Source organism: Ailuropoda melanoleuca, chromosome 4, assembly GCF_002007445.2.
Source record: "Ailuropoda melanoleuca isolate Jingjing chromosome 4, ASM200744v2, whole genome shotgun sequence".
NCBI lineage: Eukaryota > Metazoa > Chordata > Mammalia > Carnivora > Ursidae > Ailuropoda > Ailuropoda melanoleuca.
In genome coordinates this window covers 42,116,253-42,137,230 of record NC_048221.1, presented here as the reverse complement: position 1 = coordinate 42,137,230, position 20,978 = coordinate 42,116,253, and the positions used below count along the sequence as shown (strand labels likewise).

Here is a 20,978-nt window from a genome sequence, read left to right as displayed (position 1 = left end):
AAATAGTCAAGACTTCAATTGTGGCATACAGGCCAATAAGAAACATATTCATTAATCTCAGAATAGTTGCTTGATCTGAATTACCAATACATGCAATTAGGTTAAATCATGCGAAAACAGCCCTTTAAAAAATTAAGAATCAAGTAGGTTCTCCATTATCTGTTGAATAGAAAAGACCTGGCAACAGAGATGGGCAACTTGGCAGAGTCCAAGTTTTATCATTTACTACCTAGGTGACGTATGCTGTCTCACTTCATGTAAGAGTGGAGGAAATTGTCAAAATATATATATTGCCACTATTTTTTTATAAGTAGGTAATAAAGTAAGATTAGTTTGAATAGGCTTCTTTAGAGTCCTTTCAACCATCTCTAGGTAGTTACACTTTATTGGAAGCAAGAGTTAGTGACAATGAAATTTCAGAGTAGACAGGACCATTTAGAAGTTTTATAACAGAAAGTAAAAATGTACATTTTCCCACATGGGTATTTCCAAGGTCAAGAACTAAAAACTATTCCTACTTGGAATCACTGTAAATATTTAAGTTGTTTTCCATATGTGACTCTCTAAATCTTTCTATGTATGCAACTGTGTCATGTTTTGAGAGGTATGAGAGGGTAGGAATTATATTTATTTTTCTATTTAAGTGAAAGAAGCAAATTGGTGTGGCATGTAAAAATGTATACTGGGACTCAGTGTTCTGTCTTTGAGTTTAGGATCTGGTTTTATAAAATTCCTTCCTTCTTTCCACCCTCCCTTCCTCCCTCCCTTCCTTCCTTCTTTTCTTTTTATCACAACTCTAATTTTTAACTTCAAGTTCTTAGGAAACCCCCATGATTAGATGACAAAAAAAGCCATTAAGTCAACACAAATAGAAGGATAGGTGCTGCATTTCCCAGTAAGCAGCATGAAGCCATGCACTTAATGAAACCAGTCAGGTCAGAAGGCACCAGAAGAGTGGACAGGATAGAAATCATGCAGAGACACAAAGTCTCACAGAACTGGCTGTGTGACCTTTGAAAATTACTGCTGAAGGTAATCTATAACTGGCAGAAATATACGTCTGTAATTACCATGTACTTCGGGGCTTAACTTTTTTTTTTTTTCCAATTTTTTAAGATGCCTGTCCAGGAGACAATTTTGTTTGTTTGTTTACTGTCTTCTATTAAAACCTGTAATGAAGTCCTATAGCAGTGAGAGAACGGAATTACAGAAGAAGCATCTGTGAATAGAAATCGCACAGATCACTCCTTTAATGACAGTGAGACAATGCTGAATCTGATATGCTATTGGTGACTATTCAGAGGCTAAAAAGATCCCAAATTCGTTTTACGTGGGGCAAAACAAAACATAAGCCTGAAAAGCCATTTTAAATGCAGTTGCCCTTATACTCTACACATTTTTTTCCTCTCATTTTCTTATTTTGTTCAACTCCTCTTCCCTCTCTTCCTCCTCCCTACATACACTGTGTTTGAGCCTTCAAAGGTTATAGAAAGTAAACAGCAGTCATTCCTGCTACTTAGGTGAGAACTTTGAGTCACTTTAGGAACGAAGTAATTGATTTATCTCAACTCTCAGTGCAGACCGCTGGATTTGATACTATCATATCTCTTGAGTTTTCTGGTTCTACAGCAGTGCCTTCAAACCTCAACTCGATTTCAGGAATCAAAGAGGAACCATTTAAAAGGAATCCACAGCCAAAGCTGTTGAGGATACTTGCAATGATCTCGTAGGCTGTCTACACAGAGGAAGGAGCCCAGTCAGGGCCAGGGTGACACATTTCCCTTCATCTGTGTTTTCTCCTTAGCTTTGAAGCTTCTGTTCTGTCTCAAGATACCTCCCCCAGAAGAGCTTTTCTCTAAAGCTCATGATATCTTACATATTCATCCATTTTTGACACATTCATTCATTCCACAGATATTTATTGAGTTCGGGTTCTATACCAAAGGCACAGGGCATGCACAGATAAATTTGACAAAATCCCTGTCCTGGGAAAAGCTTTGGTGTAAGGCTATAGGGGCCACTGGAGACAGAAGACAAGAGAGTGCCCTAGAAAGGTCTCTCTCTTCTATATGTTGTCAGGTCAGGAAAGGGTCTTCAAGGCACCAGATATAACCCTGACAGCACTCTATACTATCAGCACTGTTTGTCCGTTTTAACCTCCTTTTCTCTCTCCCTTGACCGCAAAAGCAGTCCTAGATCAGAAATAACAAGACGGTGTCCCTGCATCCAGCCTTTGGGCATTTTTACTGGCTCAGAAGATTCAATGCCAATACCCAGATTTCTAGTTTTTCTTGAAATGTTTGAAGTTCTACAACCCTGTCTGAAGTTCTAATCCCTCACAAAACAATGTCTGGCTGAATTTGGAGTGACTATCTAGTTTTGGTGTAGAACTCACTCTCCAGGCCACCACAGCCTTGTCTCGTAAGACTGGCAGACCGCCATTTCTCATCACACTTGATGTGAGTTAATGACACGTATGATGCTAACAAAGAGCTCATTGAAACATTTTCACATCTTCAGCACAATGGCTCATTCAGGGTAGTATTCCATTGAACATCGGATCACACAGTAACACACCTGGGTCATTACAATAGAGCTCAACTACCGACTAGTCATCTCTAGGTGTACAAGGTTCTATAGTACAACTCAACGAAATGTCTTCTAAGTAGAGAAAAACACCTGTTTTGCTCTATCTAAACTCCCCTAGAAAACATGCCAGTGCTGATCCAGGATTTCTCAATCACATCCAGAATAGAAGGAAACCTCTCTTCTTTCTCTACAGGAACCTCTCCACATTTTTTTCATGTGGTGAATTCATTTTGTCATGGGGTGAACACCTGTGTGACTATTTAAAAACCACAACACCAGGTGTGTGAGTGTAAGTGTCTCTCTCTTTTGTGTAATGCTCTTCTCACTGATTTCTCAGCAGGCTGGGTCAGGAAAAATCTTCAAGCTGAATATAGAAAAAGGTCTTAAAGGATTTTTAAAAATATATTACAAGTGCATGCATTGAATATATTGCAGTAAAATTATACAAATAGGTCTTAAGTTTATAAGATTCTTTAGTTTTTGCTATCATGTGGAAATGTTTGGTATCTGTGAGTACCCAGTTTTAAGTTTATTATAAGGGAGAGAATTTTAGAAGACAGATTTGGAAGACATTGTACTACAAAATAATTCAAAATATAATACAAAATAGATTTATTTACCTTTTGCTTTGTCTCAGGCTTTCCATTCCTCTTTTCCAGGAGATAGTTGCCCTAGGAAAAGCATTTGGCTTGCATTCGATAGTAATATCCCCACCAACTTGAACAACTGAATTTTTTTTAATGGGATTTTTAGAGAAATCAGGAGCTGAGGCTAAAAACAAAATTAAAAACAAAATTGTTAAGTTATTCACTTAATTAACATGTGGTAATGTGATGATGTAGTATATGAGACAAAATTTAATATTTATATCCAGAGCTCTTTTTCAAGCTATTTTGCTCAGGCTGTTCTGGGGCCAGTCACCAACTTGGCATTTTGGAGGTCTATCTTCATTTTTCATGAAGATAACAATAGATATCACCTCAGAAATTTACTGTGGAGGTTAAATGAGATAACATCTATAAAGAAGTATAGCATACTGCCTGTCACAAAGCATGTGTTCAATTAATGTAATTTATCTTTGTTTTGGTGCAAGTCATTGGGATTAACAAAAGCCAGCTGGACTGGGGGAAGAAGCAAGTTACAAAGAGTAACATTCTTAACAGTGTTTACAATAAACAGGGTGAAGATGGTTCCATAAGAGACAGAAGAAAGGATCTGAACCCTGATGAGGGAAATCACCACATCTAGTCCAGTCAAGGTAATGATCCTACATGTGAAATATAAAATACCACTGAATTAAATCATGAATACTCTATCACTGTGTCAGATTTCCTCAGGCAAGCCTTTAACCAGCAAAATGGAAATATTCTGTCTTCTATGGAAGCAGGCAGGCTGAGCAGAAATTAAAAAAAGAAAAAAAAAGTCTTTGTCAGTTTCAACTTTGTCCCCACTAAATAAATGTTGAACATATGTCAGTTCATGAGAGTGAGAAATTATTGGACTGAGTGCATTTGAGTCTTTCCAGCTTTATGAACGTGGGAACCCATGTGTCCAATCCCCATCCCCAGTCTAAAGTCTAATTGAGCTGAAATTCTTTCAGATATGCCATACTCTTTTGTTTCTGGGCATTTCAAGTACTGCTTGTTTGCTCTTCCACTGACCTGTGTGTGCTTTCTCTTTGGATCTCAGCTTAAAGAGAATGCCCTCAATTTAGAATTATATTCAACTTGCCATGAAGTCTGACAACTACTCAATTATTGACCATAATAATTATATTTGAGCTTCCTTTTCTCAGTGAAACTATAGGTTCTATGAAAGTAAAGATCACTTAAGTATTGATAATTATATTTTTAGTGCTTAGTACACATAAATGTTCAATAAATAGTAGTGATTCAAAGAATAAAAAAATTCATGTCCATTCCATAAGCTCATGAAACCTTATCTCTTTGTTTGATCCTTCCTCTCTTTCATCTCCTTTCTTCCTACCATGAAGAAAACTTTGTGATAAAAGACACTAATGGGTTATTTATTGTAACAGACACCACTGAGATTATCATTCTCCAACTGCTTCTATCCCCAGTTTTTCACTATAGGGACTTAGCTGCCCAGCTTTCCTTCAGGTTTGGGTGGTCATGTGGCAGGGTTCTAGCCATCGGCATAAAAGGATTTTACTGTAAGGATGCAAGGCAGTTTTGCATTGTCTAATGAGAGGGATAGATTTGGTCACTTTAGTCCCTACCTTCCCCTTCTCCCTTAAGTAGGGACTTTATTTCTGTAACTATAGCAGTCACCCCCTCAAGGCTATAAGCACAAAAAAGGTATAAAGAATAACATCATCAATCACAGTCCCATGGCTCAGCTACCACCTCCGAACTTCTTAAGAGATAAAATAAATATCTGCTTAAATCATTATAAATTGAGATTTTCTATTCTTTTCCTTAATTGCAGATTAAAACGTTTTTTTTTTTTAAATTTGAGAGAGCGAGAGCAAGTGAGAGAGAGCACAAGCAGGGAGGAAAGGGAGAAGCAGACACTACGTGAGCAGGGAGCCCGATGTGGGGCTGGATCCCAGGGCCCTGGGATCATGACTTGAGCCGAAGGTAGACACTTAACCGGCTGAGCCGCCCAGGCGCCCCAGATGAAAACATTTTTAATGGATAATTTTGAATTGTACTCAAAACATCATGTGCTAGGATCAGCTTTGGAGGAGACTTCTTCTGGTTTGGATGAACCCAACAGTGGGCTTCTCTGGAAGCCCTAATGTATTGCTCAAGTAGAATAATAATTATCACCCTGCATTTTTTTAGAAGTTAATTTAGACATCTGCCATTATTTCAAGGTAAAGCAATCTCTAATTTACAGAAAAATTGGATTCATATTATGTATAATCATGGCTTGCTAAAATGACATTTTGAATTTTTTGGTTATAAGTGAATGACTTACCTAATACTCTCAATTCTGCATTTGCATAAATTATCTGATATTTGTTTTCTGCAGCACACTGGTAGACACCAGAATCTGACACATTCAGCATAGTTATGACAAGTGTCCCATTTTCTATTTGAATTCTTTCCTAATAAAAGAAAAGTCATGGAAAGATGCTAGTATATTAATGTAGGCATTCTCTTAACCAAAATACATTATTAAACATTTGTGCATATCTACAGATAGGATATATTGGTGTATGAGAACTCATGTTTATGAAGATGAAACTTAATATCCTGCAAGATTCTGAGCAGCTTTTTGAAGCTAAAAAAAGAAACATCCTTCATATAATTTTAATGGTTAGTATATTTTATGTTATCTCATTTCTTTGAAAATTGGCATTGTCTGCATAGAGTGTATGTTACTGTTCTATTATACAGTATATAAAATAATTTGGAAGCTTGTACCATTCTAATTATTCCAGAAAATATGGTTAATAATAACGTTAGACATGAATATAATGGTTAGAAACTCCCTTGGCTTTCTATCATAAGGTCTCCAAAAGAAACGTGATGACTTGGTAATGTTCTAATTGAGTCATAAGTTGGAGAAGCTAATTTCTCCTTTTCTGTAGCCTGCCATGGTATGCTTAAACAGCCAAAATCTGTTACAGAGTCCCATTTGGAGTATAGAAATACAATTTTGAGTGCACATAATAAAATAGTTTAATAGAGCAAATATAATTTTAAAAAAATATTTCAGTATACCTATTAGCATCCTTTAAAGATAATAAAAGTAGGCTGGAAGAAACAGAAAATGCTCTATGCAAAAGGTATTCAGGAAGAATTCCATAAAACCAAAACAAAGAACAGCATTATATTCAGCTTCTAAACACCAGATGTTCTTTGTGTCCCTAGCTGTGCCTACAAGTGCAAAGTAAAAGGGAGAATTAACACAATCATTTGGATAATCTGATGAAAAAAATCTGTCTCATTTTCAGTATACTGTAGAACAAAAGTATAATTTAGACTGAAAAATGTGGATAACTACCTCAGTTTCTACTTCTTATGGATTTAGAGTCACTAGTTTTCAGAAAAGCAAGATACTGGATAATGTTTAAGAGCTTAGATCCTGGAATCAGACTATGTTTAGAATACAAACTCTAACATTTACTAACTGTCGTGTGACTTTGGACAAATGACTTAACCTCACTGAAACCAATCTTCATCATCTATAGAAGAAATAATATTAGCATCTCTCTTATAAAATTGTCATGAGGATAAAACAAGATAATGAATGGAAATATATTTATACAGGACCTGGAGCATATAAGAGTTTGGTGGACGTTAATTATGATGATGATGATATCTGAATGTGGATCTATCACTGACTAGTGTGTGACCTTATGCAAGTTGTTTTCTCTACCCTTAACTTTTCTCATTTGAAAAATGGGGATAATATCAATAGCTACTTTGAGTTTATTTAAGTATTATATAAATTAGCATTATGAAGAATATACTACATTTCCTAACACCTACTAAGCATTTCATAAACATTAGTTGTTCCTGGTAGTAACAAAATTTTCCTAGGAGAATAGATGAATTTTCAGTATCAACATAGATACTTACCTCTGGATTGAGGCGTTCACCATTCTTTAACCAGGTGTACAAAGGATTTGGCTTTCCACTGGCTTTGCATTCCCAAAACAAATTGTCATAGATAGATAGGTATGTATTTTGGATTTTTTGTTCCCATTCTGGTGGGGCTGTTTCAAAAACAGACAAGAACAACTACTTGGCAAGCCAATTATCCAAAATATTGTGCAACATTCCAAGGTCTGTAGAAGGCAGAGGACAAGACCTACTGGGTTCAACAGTGCTGCGAACACATGATTTGAGTGAAGGGAAATGTGGAGCAACAGAAATCTTGATATAAATATCAGTGGTCCTTTGGCATAAGATAAATATTTGCCACTTATCATTTTGATGCACCTTTATAGCAACTTGGGAAGTGTGGGAAAAGGTTCAAATGTAAAACAAGGCCAGAGAATAACTTCATGGTAAATGTTGGTGCATAGGTCAAGTTAGAAAATGTATACCAAATCTGAACCCACTGTGGGCATAAGGCCCTTGATTATATTTGGTTCAAACTGTTCTAACTAAAAATAAGTATATCTATATCAGAAATAATTCAGTTTGAAGCATAATTCAAATATGAGCCTTATCATATTTTAGCAGGATTATAGTCCTTTTTTTTTTTTTTTTTTACTCTAGATAGAACCTTTGACAGGCAATGAGTACTGAGGCATTTATATTAAAGTGCTATTTAGGTATGAGGTGGTATTATCCTTACTACCATTGACAGAAACAGGTGGGGTACAAATTAAATGTTTTAACTAATATTTCTTTCATAAAGATGATATAGGGCTGCCTGGCTGTGTCATTTAATCCCTCTCTTTTATTTAGGTCTGCCTTCAGATTCATAAGAGCAGGTAAAATTTCCTTTGGAACTGCAGGCTATTACAAGCTAGATGTTTTATATGTCTAATTGCAGTTAATTCTCCTTCCAATCATTTGTAGAGGATTTTTGCAGAGATGTTAGGTAACCTACTCAAGAAGACACAGTCAAAAAATACAGATGCCAAAATTTGAACCCTGAAAGCAGAGCCTAAGTCAAGGGGTTGTGTTCAGGCTGTCTGTCTGGGAATGCCAGACACCATAGGTAAGGTGTCAGGAAGAGGAACAGCCAACAGGGAAGGAAAGAGGCAATGCAAGGATCAGTTATTGAGTTGGCCACCAACATGGCCCACTGTTACTCTATCTTCTGTGAAGTTCTAAGGGGTCTTTATAACTGCCTACCCAGGGAAAGGAAGAGGGGCATTTGTTCACTGGCTCCTGTCCACAGTCATTCGGGGGTGGTATAGGCATTATGTATTAGCACCTCCAGGTTGTGTGTGCTTACGTGCTGAGTAGGCTCTTGAGAACAAAGCAAACTGAGGGGGAAACAAGATGGACTTTGTGTGGAACCTGAGATGAGACTCTGTCAGGATACACCCACAAAACATAGGGCTGCTCATTGTAGCAGTGGTTGAAGTAAGAAGTGGGACTGAGAGTCTGTGAAATGTTATACAAGTAAATCTGACTTCCCGGGTTTTCCCACTGCAACATCTGCTTCCACTAAGATAAAAGGTCCTTTATGGAGCTGGTCACTGAGAAGAAGGAATTGTGACATCTCACTGTCGTAAAAACTAAGTCTGGATTACCACCTGTGGAAATCAAGAGGACTTGCCGTTACAGAACATGCTCATCACAGTTTTAAGGGGCAAATCAAGGTAAGACTTAGAAGTGGGTGCATGGGTGAAATTGAATCATGTTTCTGAATATTAACAAAACTTTATAATTTGTAGATGATTGTTTAGAAATTGTTTTAACATATGTTCGACCTGGGAGAAGGAATTCATACTCACATAAAATTCATATAGCTTATAAAAGTCTGAAATATATATGGGTTGTTGTTTAATGCAGTAAATATAACTTTAAAACACATTTATTTATTTAATACATAAATCCTTTGGATGCTTCAGATTCTGAAGACCAAGACCAGTTTGTAAATACATGAAAGAAAGGACTTAGGATTTCAGGTCAACTATATGGGCATGGATTTTAGATTTTATTTTTTTGCCCATTGAATGGTTATGGAAAGTCACTTAACTTCTCTGAATATGTTTCTTTTCTATAATGATATTAATACTTTAAAGATTTCCTTTGGAGATTATAAAGAGGGATAGGATTCTGAATTGTAACTTAAACACAGCAATATAATAAAACCGGTTATTTTCTTAAAAATTTCAGGTCTTATGCAATGCTCAGGTAATTGAGTCAATTACTCAATTGCTCCTTTGGGAGCACAGTGACAAATATATTAATAGGTGAGCAAGAAGCATAATATTTGTCTTATTGACCAATTATTCATTATTACTCCACAAGGACCATTTGGACTCATTAAATGGCTAATGACATGTACTCCTTCCTCTTACTATTGTTAACAATTACATGAATTAGGGGCGCCTGGGTGGCACAGTGGTTGAGCGTCTGCCTTCGGCTCAGGGAGTGATCCTGGCGTTATAGGATCGAGCCCCGCATCAGGCTCCACTGCTATGAGCCTGCTTCTTCCTCTCCCACTCCCCCTGCTTGTGTTCCCTCTCTCGCTGGCTGTCTCTATCTCTGTCAAATAAATAAAATCTTTAAAAAAAAACAATTACATGAATTAATATTTGTAAAATCTGTTGTGTAAGTTAAGAGTTTCTGTAGAAATGAGGGAGAAAGCACTTTATTATTGATTTCTGGTTTAAAGATACCCTCATTTTCTGTTTAATCATTTAGATATATTTGTCTATTTAATAGAAAGATGAAGTATCTATTAAATACTAGCCAAAGCCTTTAATACTTTGGTGCCACTAAAATACTTCCAGTCACATCCTTACTATTTTATTTACAACGGATGTTAGATTCGAAAGACTGTTTTTTTAAAAATACGTACGTGTGTTTGTGTGTGTGTGTGTAGCTACAACTGTAGAGGAATAGTCAGCAGGATATCATATTCTATATATAAAATAGTACTTTTCATTCAAGGTTAAAATAGGAAATTCTAAAGGAAATGGAAAATAATATAACCAAGGCACAATATGTTCTCCCCACAGGATACTCAACCGCCATTCCTATGAGAAAATTACAATACCTTGGACTTTCCCAGTTATGAAAAAATATATATTTTCTTCAATTACTTTATCATTGATTGTAAACATATCACACAGAAACATGTCACATAGAAAAGTATTTTTGGTCATGTATAAATACAATCTCAAAAAGTTCTCCAGTAAGGATATATTAAATTTAGCAAAGAAGTTAAGCATATCTTAAAACCACCAAACATTTTGGTAATTCTAGGGGTGTATTTTATGGTTTGTTTGATGTAAAAAAAGAAAAAAAAATCATGCAAGTGTGTATTTTGGCCTGGATAAATGAAGACATGAAGACAATTTTTATATAATATATGCTTTCATTTGAGATTCTGGTAATTGAGACAAACATATTTTAAGTGAAGTAATGACTTTATTTTTCTATTATCTACATATGAATAGACAAAATCTGTAAAACAGAAACAAATACTGAAAACTACCATTCAGTGTTATGTTTCTTCTGTCATTTTCTCCTTCTTTTGTGAATTCTACTTAGAATTATAATTAAGATTGTCATGGGCTGTTGGTGCATGCTTTACGGGAAATATATTGGATTCTATGGTACTTTGTGTTACGAACTTTTATAGCTCTAATGTGACACTGTTGATACTTTCAAGGCAATTATAATAAACAATAGCATGCAAAAGCCATGATGGAATTAAAGCTATATTTAAAAAAGGTCATTCCCACCTGTCCATCACTGTATTAAGCACCCTAACCTAGATATGTATCTTCTTTATTTCTCCTATGACACTTCCACAACATGCTAATGATTTTCACTACTTACTATGAAGGATATTACCAAATATTTCATATATTTTTTGAAATTCTATTAGCTTACCATAGAAAATGAGTTGACCCTTTGCAAGGTTTCTTCCTCGAAGGTTGCCTGCAATGCACTCATAGAAGCCTTCATCTTCCTGTTGAAAGTTCGGGATTTCAAGAATAGCTTGGGATTTGCTGTACTTGACTTTCCCTGGCAACGGGTTTCCATCCAACCTCCTCCAACTAATATCAGGGACTGGACTAAACAGTTATACCTCATTAGAATAGAAGACGATTTAGTCTTTATGACAGCAGGATAACATAAGAGCATCCTTAAGAGTAATTCTCAAGGAAAAATTTGCAATCAACCTATTATATTGTGACTAGTTTTCAGATCATGCAATCATTCACCATTCACTCATTCAACAATTTATAACACTTTATTAAGTGCCTGTCATGTGCAAGTCATGGTGCTATAATCAGGGAATAAATCGATGAATAAAATAGACATGTTTTATGCCCTCAAGTTGCTTAAAGACCAGTGGAGAAACATACAATAAATAAATAAATAATAAAAAAATAATACATTTGTAAATTGCAGTAAATGAAACAAAGGAAACAGGGTGCAGAAATAGGAACAAGATTATATCAATGTAAATATGGTGGTCAGGAAATTCTTTGTAAGCATGTGACATTTAAGGGTACACCAGCTTTTTCTATATTTATAGATTCTAAGACAAGAATACAGATTCCTCTATAGCTAAATTGGTACTAACTGAAGCCATACGTAATGGGTGATCTGTATCACCAAGGGGAACCAGAACAATATAACAGATCTATATAAACTGGGAGTATAGGTTTCATGATTTTCAAAAGAATGTACTCATTTATACTTTATCTCAAACAAAAATAACAACAAAAAACCCCATAGAAGGTAATTTTATTTTGTACCCTACTGCTGTTAGAATTTGTGGAGTTCCTTTATTTATAGGTTTAGCTTAATATCTTATATCTAATACCTTTAGTCTAATGTGAATATCTTTTAAAATAGCAAAAATATATTTAAAATATCTGAATCAAAGTGCTAACAATAAGGGATGAATTTAGAAATCCATAGTGAGAAAGACCTTGCTTCTACAGATATAAAGAAATGCAGGCTATATGTAAAGTTACAGCAGGAAAGTATTTCCTAATAAACTAATCATTTGTAATATCAATCCCCAATCTATTTACATTAACATCTTTCCTTTCCTACTGTCAAATCATTCTTCATTCCCTTATAGATTTCCAGATGATTTAAATACTTCTATTCTAAATATATTTTAAATTAATAATAATAAAAGTAAATGATTTTGCAAAGCCAGATTGTAAACTTTGCCAAAGATACAGGGTTTCTTCAAGTCAACAAAAATATTGCGGGAACTATCCTGTCAAATGCAAAGTGGTTGACAAAGATCTGTGGAGTTTGAGCAGTAAATTGCAGAATATCGGTGATGGTGACTCAGCAAAGACTTCAAAAAAAGCAAAACTGATGAAGTCCAAGGAATTTTTTATTGGCAAACAATGATGATCCTTCTATGCAAATCAACGATATACACAATATAGAAAGTCACACATGTCCTCACATATATTTGTCAGAAAACAAACCCCCCAATCACTGTGTGATTTGTCTATTTTTCTCAGAATTAGTATATAGTTACAAATGTAACTTGAATTTTGTTAAACACAAAATAAAATAATTATTATGATAAACTTAGTTTTGTCCTTCTAAAAAGCCTTGCCACTTACCACAAATTAAGGTTGACATTTTAGTAGAAGGGCATATTCCTGCCAACAATTAACCTCAGATAACTGGTTTTCTTATTAATTCATATTACTGAATACAAAACAACAAATAAAAATGAAGTTTTAGAAGAAAATTTATTCACATAGAAAGATCTTCACCAAGTCAGGTGAATTTTATAGTAAACGCTCTATCATCCAAATTTTTAAAATATATATATGTAGTGCATATGTGAAGATAGTAAAAGTTATTATCTATGATAATACTAATACCTTTAATTTTCTTCTTTCTGCTTATCTCTATTTTCCACTATTTTCCTACAAATGCATGCATTACCTGTGTAATAAAAATTTCTAAGAAAATTTATTTACAAAGAGAATACAGAGGCTCTGATACTTGTCTAAATTCATGATCCTTTGTTAGTTTTTTATGACAGTGTATCTCTGAGGTTTATGACAAATACATGCAAAGTCACCAACTAAAAAAAGCTTTTAACCTAAATATTCAGACCAAAAAAATCAGTAAAGACTGAGTATATTTCCCATAGTTATATCATAGTTCTTTATTTTGATTATGAAGACAGAAGTCATTTTTTAACATCACTAAATATCTAAATCTGAGTCAGTCTGACATTTAAAATAACTGTAATAATATCACAACAAATAGCTACTTCTTATTAACCACAAACGATGTGCTCCATACTATATATGTGTACCACACGCCACAGATAATTTCCTTTACTTTTCCTACAACTAAAGGTGGCAGAGCTAGGATCTATGTCCAAGTTTCCTTGCCTCAAAAGCTGTGTACTTAATCATAAGGCAATACAGACCCCACAGCTATTATAAGATCATCTTCTGATAACTTTAGTATTTGTGGTTTTACAAGAGTAGATGTCTGTTTAAAGTGTCCAAATTAAGTAGGGGCAAAAAGAACAAGTCCAACCTATCCCAACTATTCCTACTTTCCCCAGAAGAACTCACTGATAACACTGAAGTCTCTCCAGACAAGCTTTTTCCCCCTAAATGGATGAAATGGTATATCCTATAGAGATACAGAGGTATAGAGATACACCTTTCCAATAGAAGTAATGCAGCAGAAAATGTCAGTACTCTACTTGTATTCCTTCTGATCCCTTAGACACCCCGGATTCTGAAGTGCCATTACCCTCAACAGATAGTATCTCCATCTGTATCTCTTTGTTGACAACTACCCTCAAGCTGCTGTCGCTAACTTTCCCTTCACAAAGAAAAGAGGTGAAAGCAGCCAGGCTTGTACACATCCCTGAGGACAGCTCTTAACAAACAACTGAGTGGGCGCTGTGGTACAAATAGTCCAGCTCCTTGCCCCTGCTGATTGGGTATCTCTAGGGTGTGCCCTGCACTCTCTCCAGAGCTCCCCTACAGGACTGAGGCTAATTTAACTTCTGTTGAATTTTGCATGATACCATTCTCTGCTTGGCTACTTCCCCATTCTCTTATGGGTTCTTTCTAAGAACTCTTCTATCAAATTACTTGCAAAAAATTATCCTTTCAAGGTCTGCTTCTTGAAAAACCCATTTATTAGAATTCCCAATATACTCTGACCATTTTTTACTTTAATTACAATATCGACCACAAGGAACCCTTAAATAATTCTCAGTATGAAATGTCCATGTAGCCATTAGACAGACATAGAAATGGTATTCTGTGATATTAAACATCAATGGAATACAAGATCAAGACTAAGCAGTAGAATCCTTGTGGAAGGCCACGACTGTGGAACATACAAGTTCTAAATTGCACCAGAATAACAGCAAAAGGCAAGAAATGTAGAAAAGACACAAGGCTAAACAGAGACAGATAAGTTTCTCACTTAAAAAAGAACACCCTTTAGGGTTTTTTTCTTACCTCATTTGGAGTTGGAGTGATAAGTCTTTTCCCATAAACCATTTAATTATGGAGAAGGTTATAAGATTCAGTGTACAAGCTTCTAACACAAGAACTTTCAGTTTTGAAGAAGGGTATAAGAATTAGAGTAATGAATTCTCAATCTGCAGTGAACCCATGTTTGTTGTCTGTATTTTGATTTTCCTTTAAAAAACCAATGCTTCCTATCTTTACTTCACCTGATTTGAATTGGGAAGACTACACCTCAGGCTTCAGGAGAGAGCACAAGATTCAGGTCTTGCCATTTGAAACAGCTGCACTATAGTCACTGTGATTTGTCAACTGTGGGAACCAAGACAACCTGTGAGAGGCAACTACACTCAATTCTGGGACTGCTTTTGGAAGAACTGTTGAAGGGAGAATCTTCACTGTGGTTTGCTGACAAAGTAATAGAAACGTGGAACTTCTAGGCAATAATTTCCCACCAAATGGAGTATCTTTGAAACCAAAGTTAACACAAAGGAAAGAAACTTGGAATTCTTCACATGCCTGGACCAAGTTATGCCTGATGCCCACCACCCCCCAGATCTCTCTTTGAACATTTCTGTAAGTCAATATATCCTTCTCTTTTGCTTTTTTGACTTAGGCTTGTTTGAGTTGTTTTCCTGCTGCTTTCAAACCAATCCTCCCACCAAAAAAAACAAAAAAGGAAGAAGACTTGAAAAATAGTTCTGAATGCCTGGTCTAAATGCTACCTGTGGGACTGAATTATACAATATGGTGGATTCCCTCTGGAGATTACATTTTATACACCATATATTAGAATTCTCAGGGCAACTAAGCTATCAAAAAAATCGCTTTTGAAAGTGTTAGAAAAAACAGAAGTCTTATCAAATGGATTTTATGACTACATTTTTATGTTAAAATTACTAATAGGAGACAAATCAAGCAGTTTTATAAGAATTCACAGTTACTAATTAAATGCTGAGATTTTCTTCAGATTTGTCATATCACTGCTAAATATGAACGCCATCATCCTCCTGATTATCACTGGTAATGTGATATATACAGACAGAATAAATGCAAAACACAGATTACATAAAAATGCATATTTATTTTAATGAAAACTTCCCATTTTGTCCTAAAACTTCTCATGAAGATACTAAATGAAGAACTAAATGAACTTTAAATTTCACACCCTCTGTCTTTTCTGAAGGCATCCCAAATGGACAGTGGGTGGGAAGAACTGGAATCTACAAAAGATGAAATTATTTTAGTAATGAGCTTTAGTTTTTAAAGATTTTTATTTATTTATTTGAGAGAGAGAAAGAGCAAGTGCACCAGTTGGGGGAGGGGCAGAGGGAGAGAATCTTCAAGTAGACTCCCCACTGAGGGTGGAACCTGATGTGGGCCTCCATCCCATGATGCATGAGATCTGACCTGAGCCAAAACCAAGAGTCAACCAACTGATCCACCCAGGTGACCCAATCAGTTTTAGTTTTTAAATGCAAGTTCATTTTTCTAAGGTATACCATTCTATGTAAATAATAATTACAAAAATAAAGCTATCATAATAGAACACTATTTATGCAGTACAGAGCAGAACGTAGCTCTTATCAGCCATATTTTGTTCCACCTTCATAAGCATGAATTTTCTCATTTATAGAACGGGGATTAATAATAGTACATAATTCACAGGATTGTTGTAAGCATTAAAAGATACAATCCATGTCACATGTGCAACATGCTGTCTAGCACCCATTAAACAGTACATTTGAGTGCTAATGATAAATTAATAAAATAATTTAAAACAGTATTATGTTATTGTTATTATTTCAAAAGCAAAAATCCTAGCTGATATTTATTTGTTTTCTGTTCTCTGTTAAGGACTCCATATGACTATGCGCTCAACATACATTGATTTATGAATCATTTGTCAATTAAAATTAGATCTCCACACTGTGAATGAAATGGGTGCACAAACATCCCCTGTCTCTAGAAGTAAATTTCCTGCTTCTTACTGCTTTATATATCGACTGCTAAGATGCTATTACCCCGATCATAGTGGTCATGCTCATTTCCTCATCATGACAGCAGAGCTCTCTCAGGTGAGATACTACATGTTTTGTTGTGAAGTATCTTTGTTTTTCAAACTGGTTAGTCATCTAGGACCATGGTGGTAGGGAGGAAGGGAATTATACAGAGTTCTCCAAAGAGAAAAAAAAAAAAATCCTATGTAACACCCCTGAGCATTTTCATATATATATTAATAATCATTAATTGAGTGCTTACTATGTACCAGACATTGTGACAGATGGCTTCCATATGTCATTCTGAGTTAAACACTCAGCTGGCAGCTGTTAACAATTCTAATTACCTTCTCGGAATGGTATTCACGCTTAGACAGGTAATTTCTGCTAAGTTATTACCTGCCAATTCTCCTTCACTTAGAGTTCCGGTACAGGCTAATTTATTGTGATTCACCTTCCAATTCTTTGAGTTACCACCCATTCAATATAAACACTAGTAGACGACTTCTTCTACTGGGGCTGTGCAGCATCTTTTTAGGGTCTTTCTAGTTTGGCCATGTTGATGATGTTAGTGGTGCAGTATTTACTGGCAGTTCATTCTAGTTTAAAGTAAGTGGTCTATTGAAAGTGCACAGTTAATATATTAATATGTGAAGAATGTCATAGAGCAAGGGGGATCTTCGAGGGGTCTTCAGAACGGAGATTATTGTTAAATCTCTTGAAACTGTGCTGTTATAGAAGGGAAGTGAAAATAAATGGTGCTATCATCAAAATAAATGGTGTTAACTGCAAATATCAGCCATTTCTGGCAACATTTTGTTTTTAGCTCCATTTTATCCCTACCCTTTCTTTTTTTAAGTCTTCCTAAATATGATGTAGAAAGAAAGCTTGGATATAAATCTCAATAAAGAAAACCGATCTGAAGCAACTCTCTTATTCAAAGATTCCTCAGACCACAGGAGATGCACTCAAAAGGCTTGCATCTCAAAAGGAGCTTTGCAAAACCCTTTTCTGATTTTGTTACTATTTGCTAAATCAAGTTTGCCTGGAATGTGGGTCCTCACAGTTGTGAAATACTACCAGATAATAACAGCAAAGTCTTCTCTCTCTTTGTTCCTCCACCCCCCTGGTTTTGTGCTTCTTAAATAAGCATTGCCATAAATAAGGACTTTTACTCCGTTTTCTCTCGTCATTATGCTTTTACGGAGTGAGCATCCTATTAATTTTATCTGGAGACAGAGTATACATTTGTTAACCATCTGGCCAAGTTCCAACCTGAATTGGAAGTTAAATTAAAGCTCTTCACACACTAGTAGAAACTGTGCTTCAATTCTATACTATTTGCCCATAAATAGAATTTTCATTACTAGTGCTATTTGAGAAAGCTTATATTTCTCCCCAGGATTTCTTAAACCTCATTATCCACAGCTTAAATCCAGGCCATACTAAGTTTTTAACTAGAAACTGGTACAGCGAACCAGTTTCCTAAAATGCTTATATTTGGGATTATTCTTAACTTGAACCTCATTTCAGAATATCCTGTCAGTGGCCATTTTAATCGAAGACAGCGAAACAGAATAACAAAACCAGCAAAGAGTGCCTTTGTTAAATTTTCAGACTGTTCAGCTAGCTGCTTTCATTTCCCCAACTTGAAATATTCATACAAAGAGCGTGGAATATAAGACTGTCCTATGGGGATACAATGTGGATACATTCATGAGTTCTGCAGAAGAGCAATCTCACTGTTAGGGAAAAAGGAAAACATTCCTTTTCCGAGTGATCTAAATGCAGTCATGATCCTGTCCTACCGGTCAGTGTGTACATCAGGTTCCTCTCAGGGAAAAATCGATGGTGCGCATGTATTAGTACGGTATATTTGACACTACAGTTGTCACAGCCAATTGAGAAGCTGCAAATGGTTTGGTCATAATAGCAATGCAGAATGGCACTTGCAAGTAGGGTAAAAGGACACAGGCAGGTTTCTGTATGATTGAATGCAAATTGCCCAATTTTTCTGAGCCTCAGCTTTCTCTTTATACCTAGAGATAACAACGGGTACATAAAAGGCTTCTTGAGAGGATCAGATAAGGAAATATGAGTGAGAATCCATGGTAAAATAGAAAGTTTGAACCCAAAATAAGGCTTGCTAAATTTCCTTATTACCATGATTATTATCACACAGGGACAAGAAAGCCCAATTATCTAAAGATTCCCTAAGAATGTTATTGCCATTTTCTACTCCTTTTAACTAAGGTAAAATAAACACTAATTTGTACATGAACCAAAAACTGGAGATCATCATTACAAGGTGAAAACGACACTGCATTTAGCAGTTAACAGGTTGTCCATAGTGTTTTATCAATACATAATATTAACCCTAAATAAATACCTCTCCGATCACATGAACATTATGTTGCCCTAAAGTAAAGAAAATGATAATTTGGTTAAGGTATGTGATGTTCTGGAGGCCTACGTTCCATCAAATGTATAGGTCTTGACTTTAGCTCTGCTCATAACCATACACTTTCAGATAAAGAAGTAAAGGAAACATTACGTATGGTATGCTAATATTTAACCATTCTATCATTAATATATCTAATATGTATTGAGCACATATATGCGTGGCACTGTGTTAAGTACCTCTGAAACCATGTAACAATACTATGAGACATAAGATTACGGTTATTGATATTCTGTAGATAAGGAGACTGGGTCTAGGAAAGGCTGGATAACCTGCCCAATATTACACCGTGAACTTAAAGAAGTATCTGAACCGAAGTCTGTCTTTTCATAGAGACTGAGCGCTTGAACCATCATGCTTTGCTGCTCCTACACGAACTAATCAGATATAAAATGAGTTATCTTATTAGGATGTATTAGGATGTGCTGAGAAATATATTCTTCACCTAATGAACTAATGTGTTTTACAACCAGTGGATAGAGTTCCTTTTGTCCAAGGTTCAGAAGATGAAAGGATAGAGTTGCTTTGTTTTCTTTTTTAACATACTGAGATGCCTCCAGATTCTGATAAAGGTTCTAGAGATGGATTTCAAGGCTAGCTGGAAAAAAGGAAGCAAGTAACTTCTTTTCGTTCAGCTCAGTACCACCTTGGATTTGAAATCTCTCTCATGCAATTGCCAATTATTTAAAAAGAAAGAAATGTAGGTCTCCTGAGAAAGGTGGTGATAGACTGGGACGGCAAGGATGATGAGTTGCTTCCAGAAGCATATATAGTCTTCTTGGATGATTTTTAGAGCCTTTAAATTAGTTTAATTTTAGAAACAGCACTGTTAAACTCCAATTTATGGCTTTGGAAAAAAAATGAAAGGAATGTTTGACACTGGATTCAGAGTATGCATGTAAAATCAAAAGAGGCCCAACTTATAGGCAGGGTCCCTGATCTGTTAAAGTGGCCCCTTTACCAGCGTTCTTGAGGAGAATTTGGCAACACATTTCAGAAAACTTAGCTTTTTAGATTCCTTTTACCCAATAATTCTAACTTTCTAAAAATATACTAAAAATAAAGTTCTCATGGGCATGGGTAAGATCAGCCACAAGAGTATTCATTATATCATTATTTGCAGTGACAAAAAAGGGAAACAAAATAAAAGGAAAATAAGCATCCACCAGTTGGAGGCCAGCTGAAAACATACATTCAAATGTCCCCCTGTCATCATAAATGAGGGTAAAACAGGCTGTTTAAGGACCTGCTGATACATTTACAGTTTATGGTTTTAAGATTTTTAAAAAACACTTTACAAAATAATATATAGAAACGATGTGAACAGCACAACAAATAAAGTAGTATTGGATTATAACCCAAAGTATAAAATAAATATCCACTAATCAATACTGATAAAAATAAATGAATCATTGGGGAGGGAGAAGTGACAAATCTCCCATGCAGAGGAATGTCAAATAAATTATGAAGATTCAGTACCTTAAAGGAGATGAAGCATAACTTCCTATTCATTAAGTGAGGACGGTGCATACTAACCTCCTTCCAAAAAGTCAATGCGTAAAGAGAGAAAAATCAGTAATTTTACAGAGGAGTATCTTGACAAAAATTACTTCAGCTGAGTGATGAAGGGCCAACATTAGCAGTCATAAATCATTTTGAAAGAGTAGTAACCTTGATATGATGTGGTGAAATGGCACTTTGCCTTTGTGTTGTTTTCCCCAAAACCCATAACCTTAATCTAAATATGAGGAAAATATTAGAGAAATTCCAACAGAGGGTGATCCTACAATGACACTGACCATCACTCCTCAGAACTGTC

At 35.5% G+C, this 20,978-nt stretch overlaps 1 protein-coding gene across 1 annotated transcript in view; it reads right to left on the bottom strand.

The window, feature by feature from the left end:
• The window catches only part of CNTN6 (contactin 6), a 269,942-nt gene that overhangs the window by 66,988 nt on the left and 181,976 nt on the right, over positions 1 to 20,978 (bottom strand). Inside the window, 4 exon segments of the mRNA XM_011220649.3 lie at positions 3,210 to 3,360; positions 5,533 to 5,662; positions 7,143 to 7,279; positions 11,094 to 11,278. Coding sequence (XP_011218951.3) covers positions 3,210 to 3,360; positions 5,533 to 5,662; positions 7,143 to 7,279; positions 11,094 to 11,278 — 603 coding nt within the window.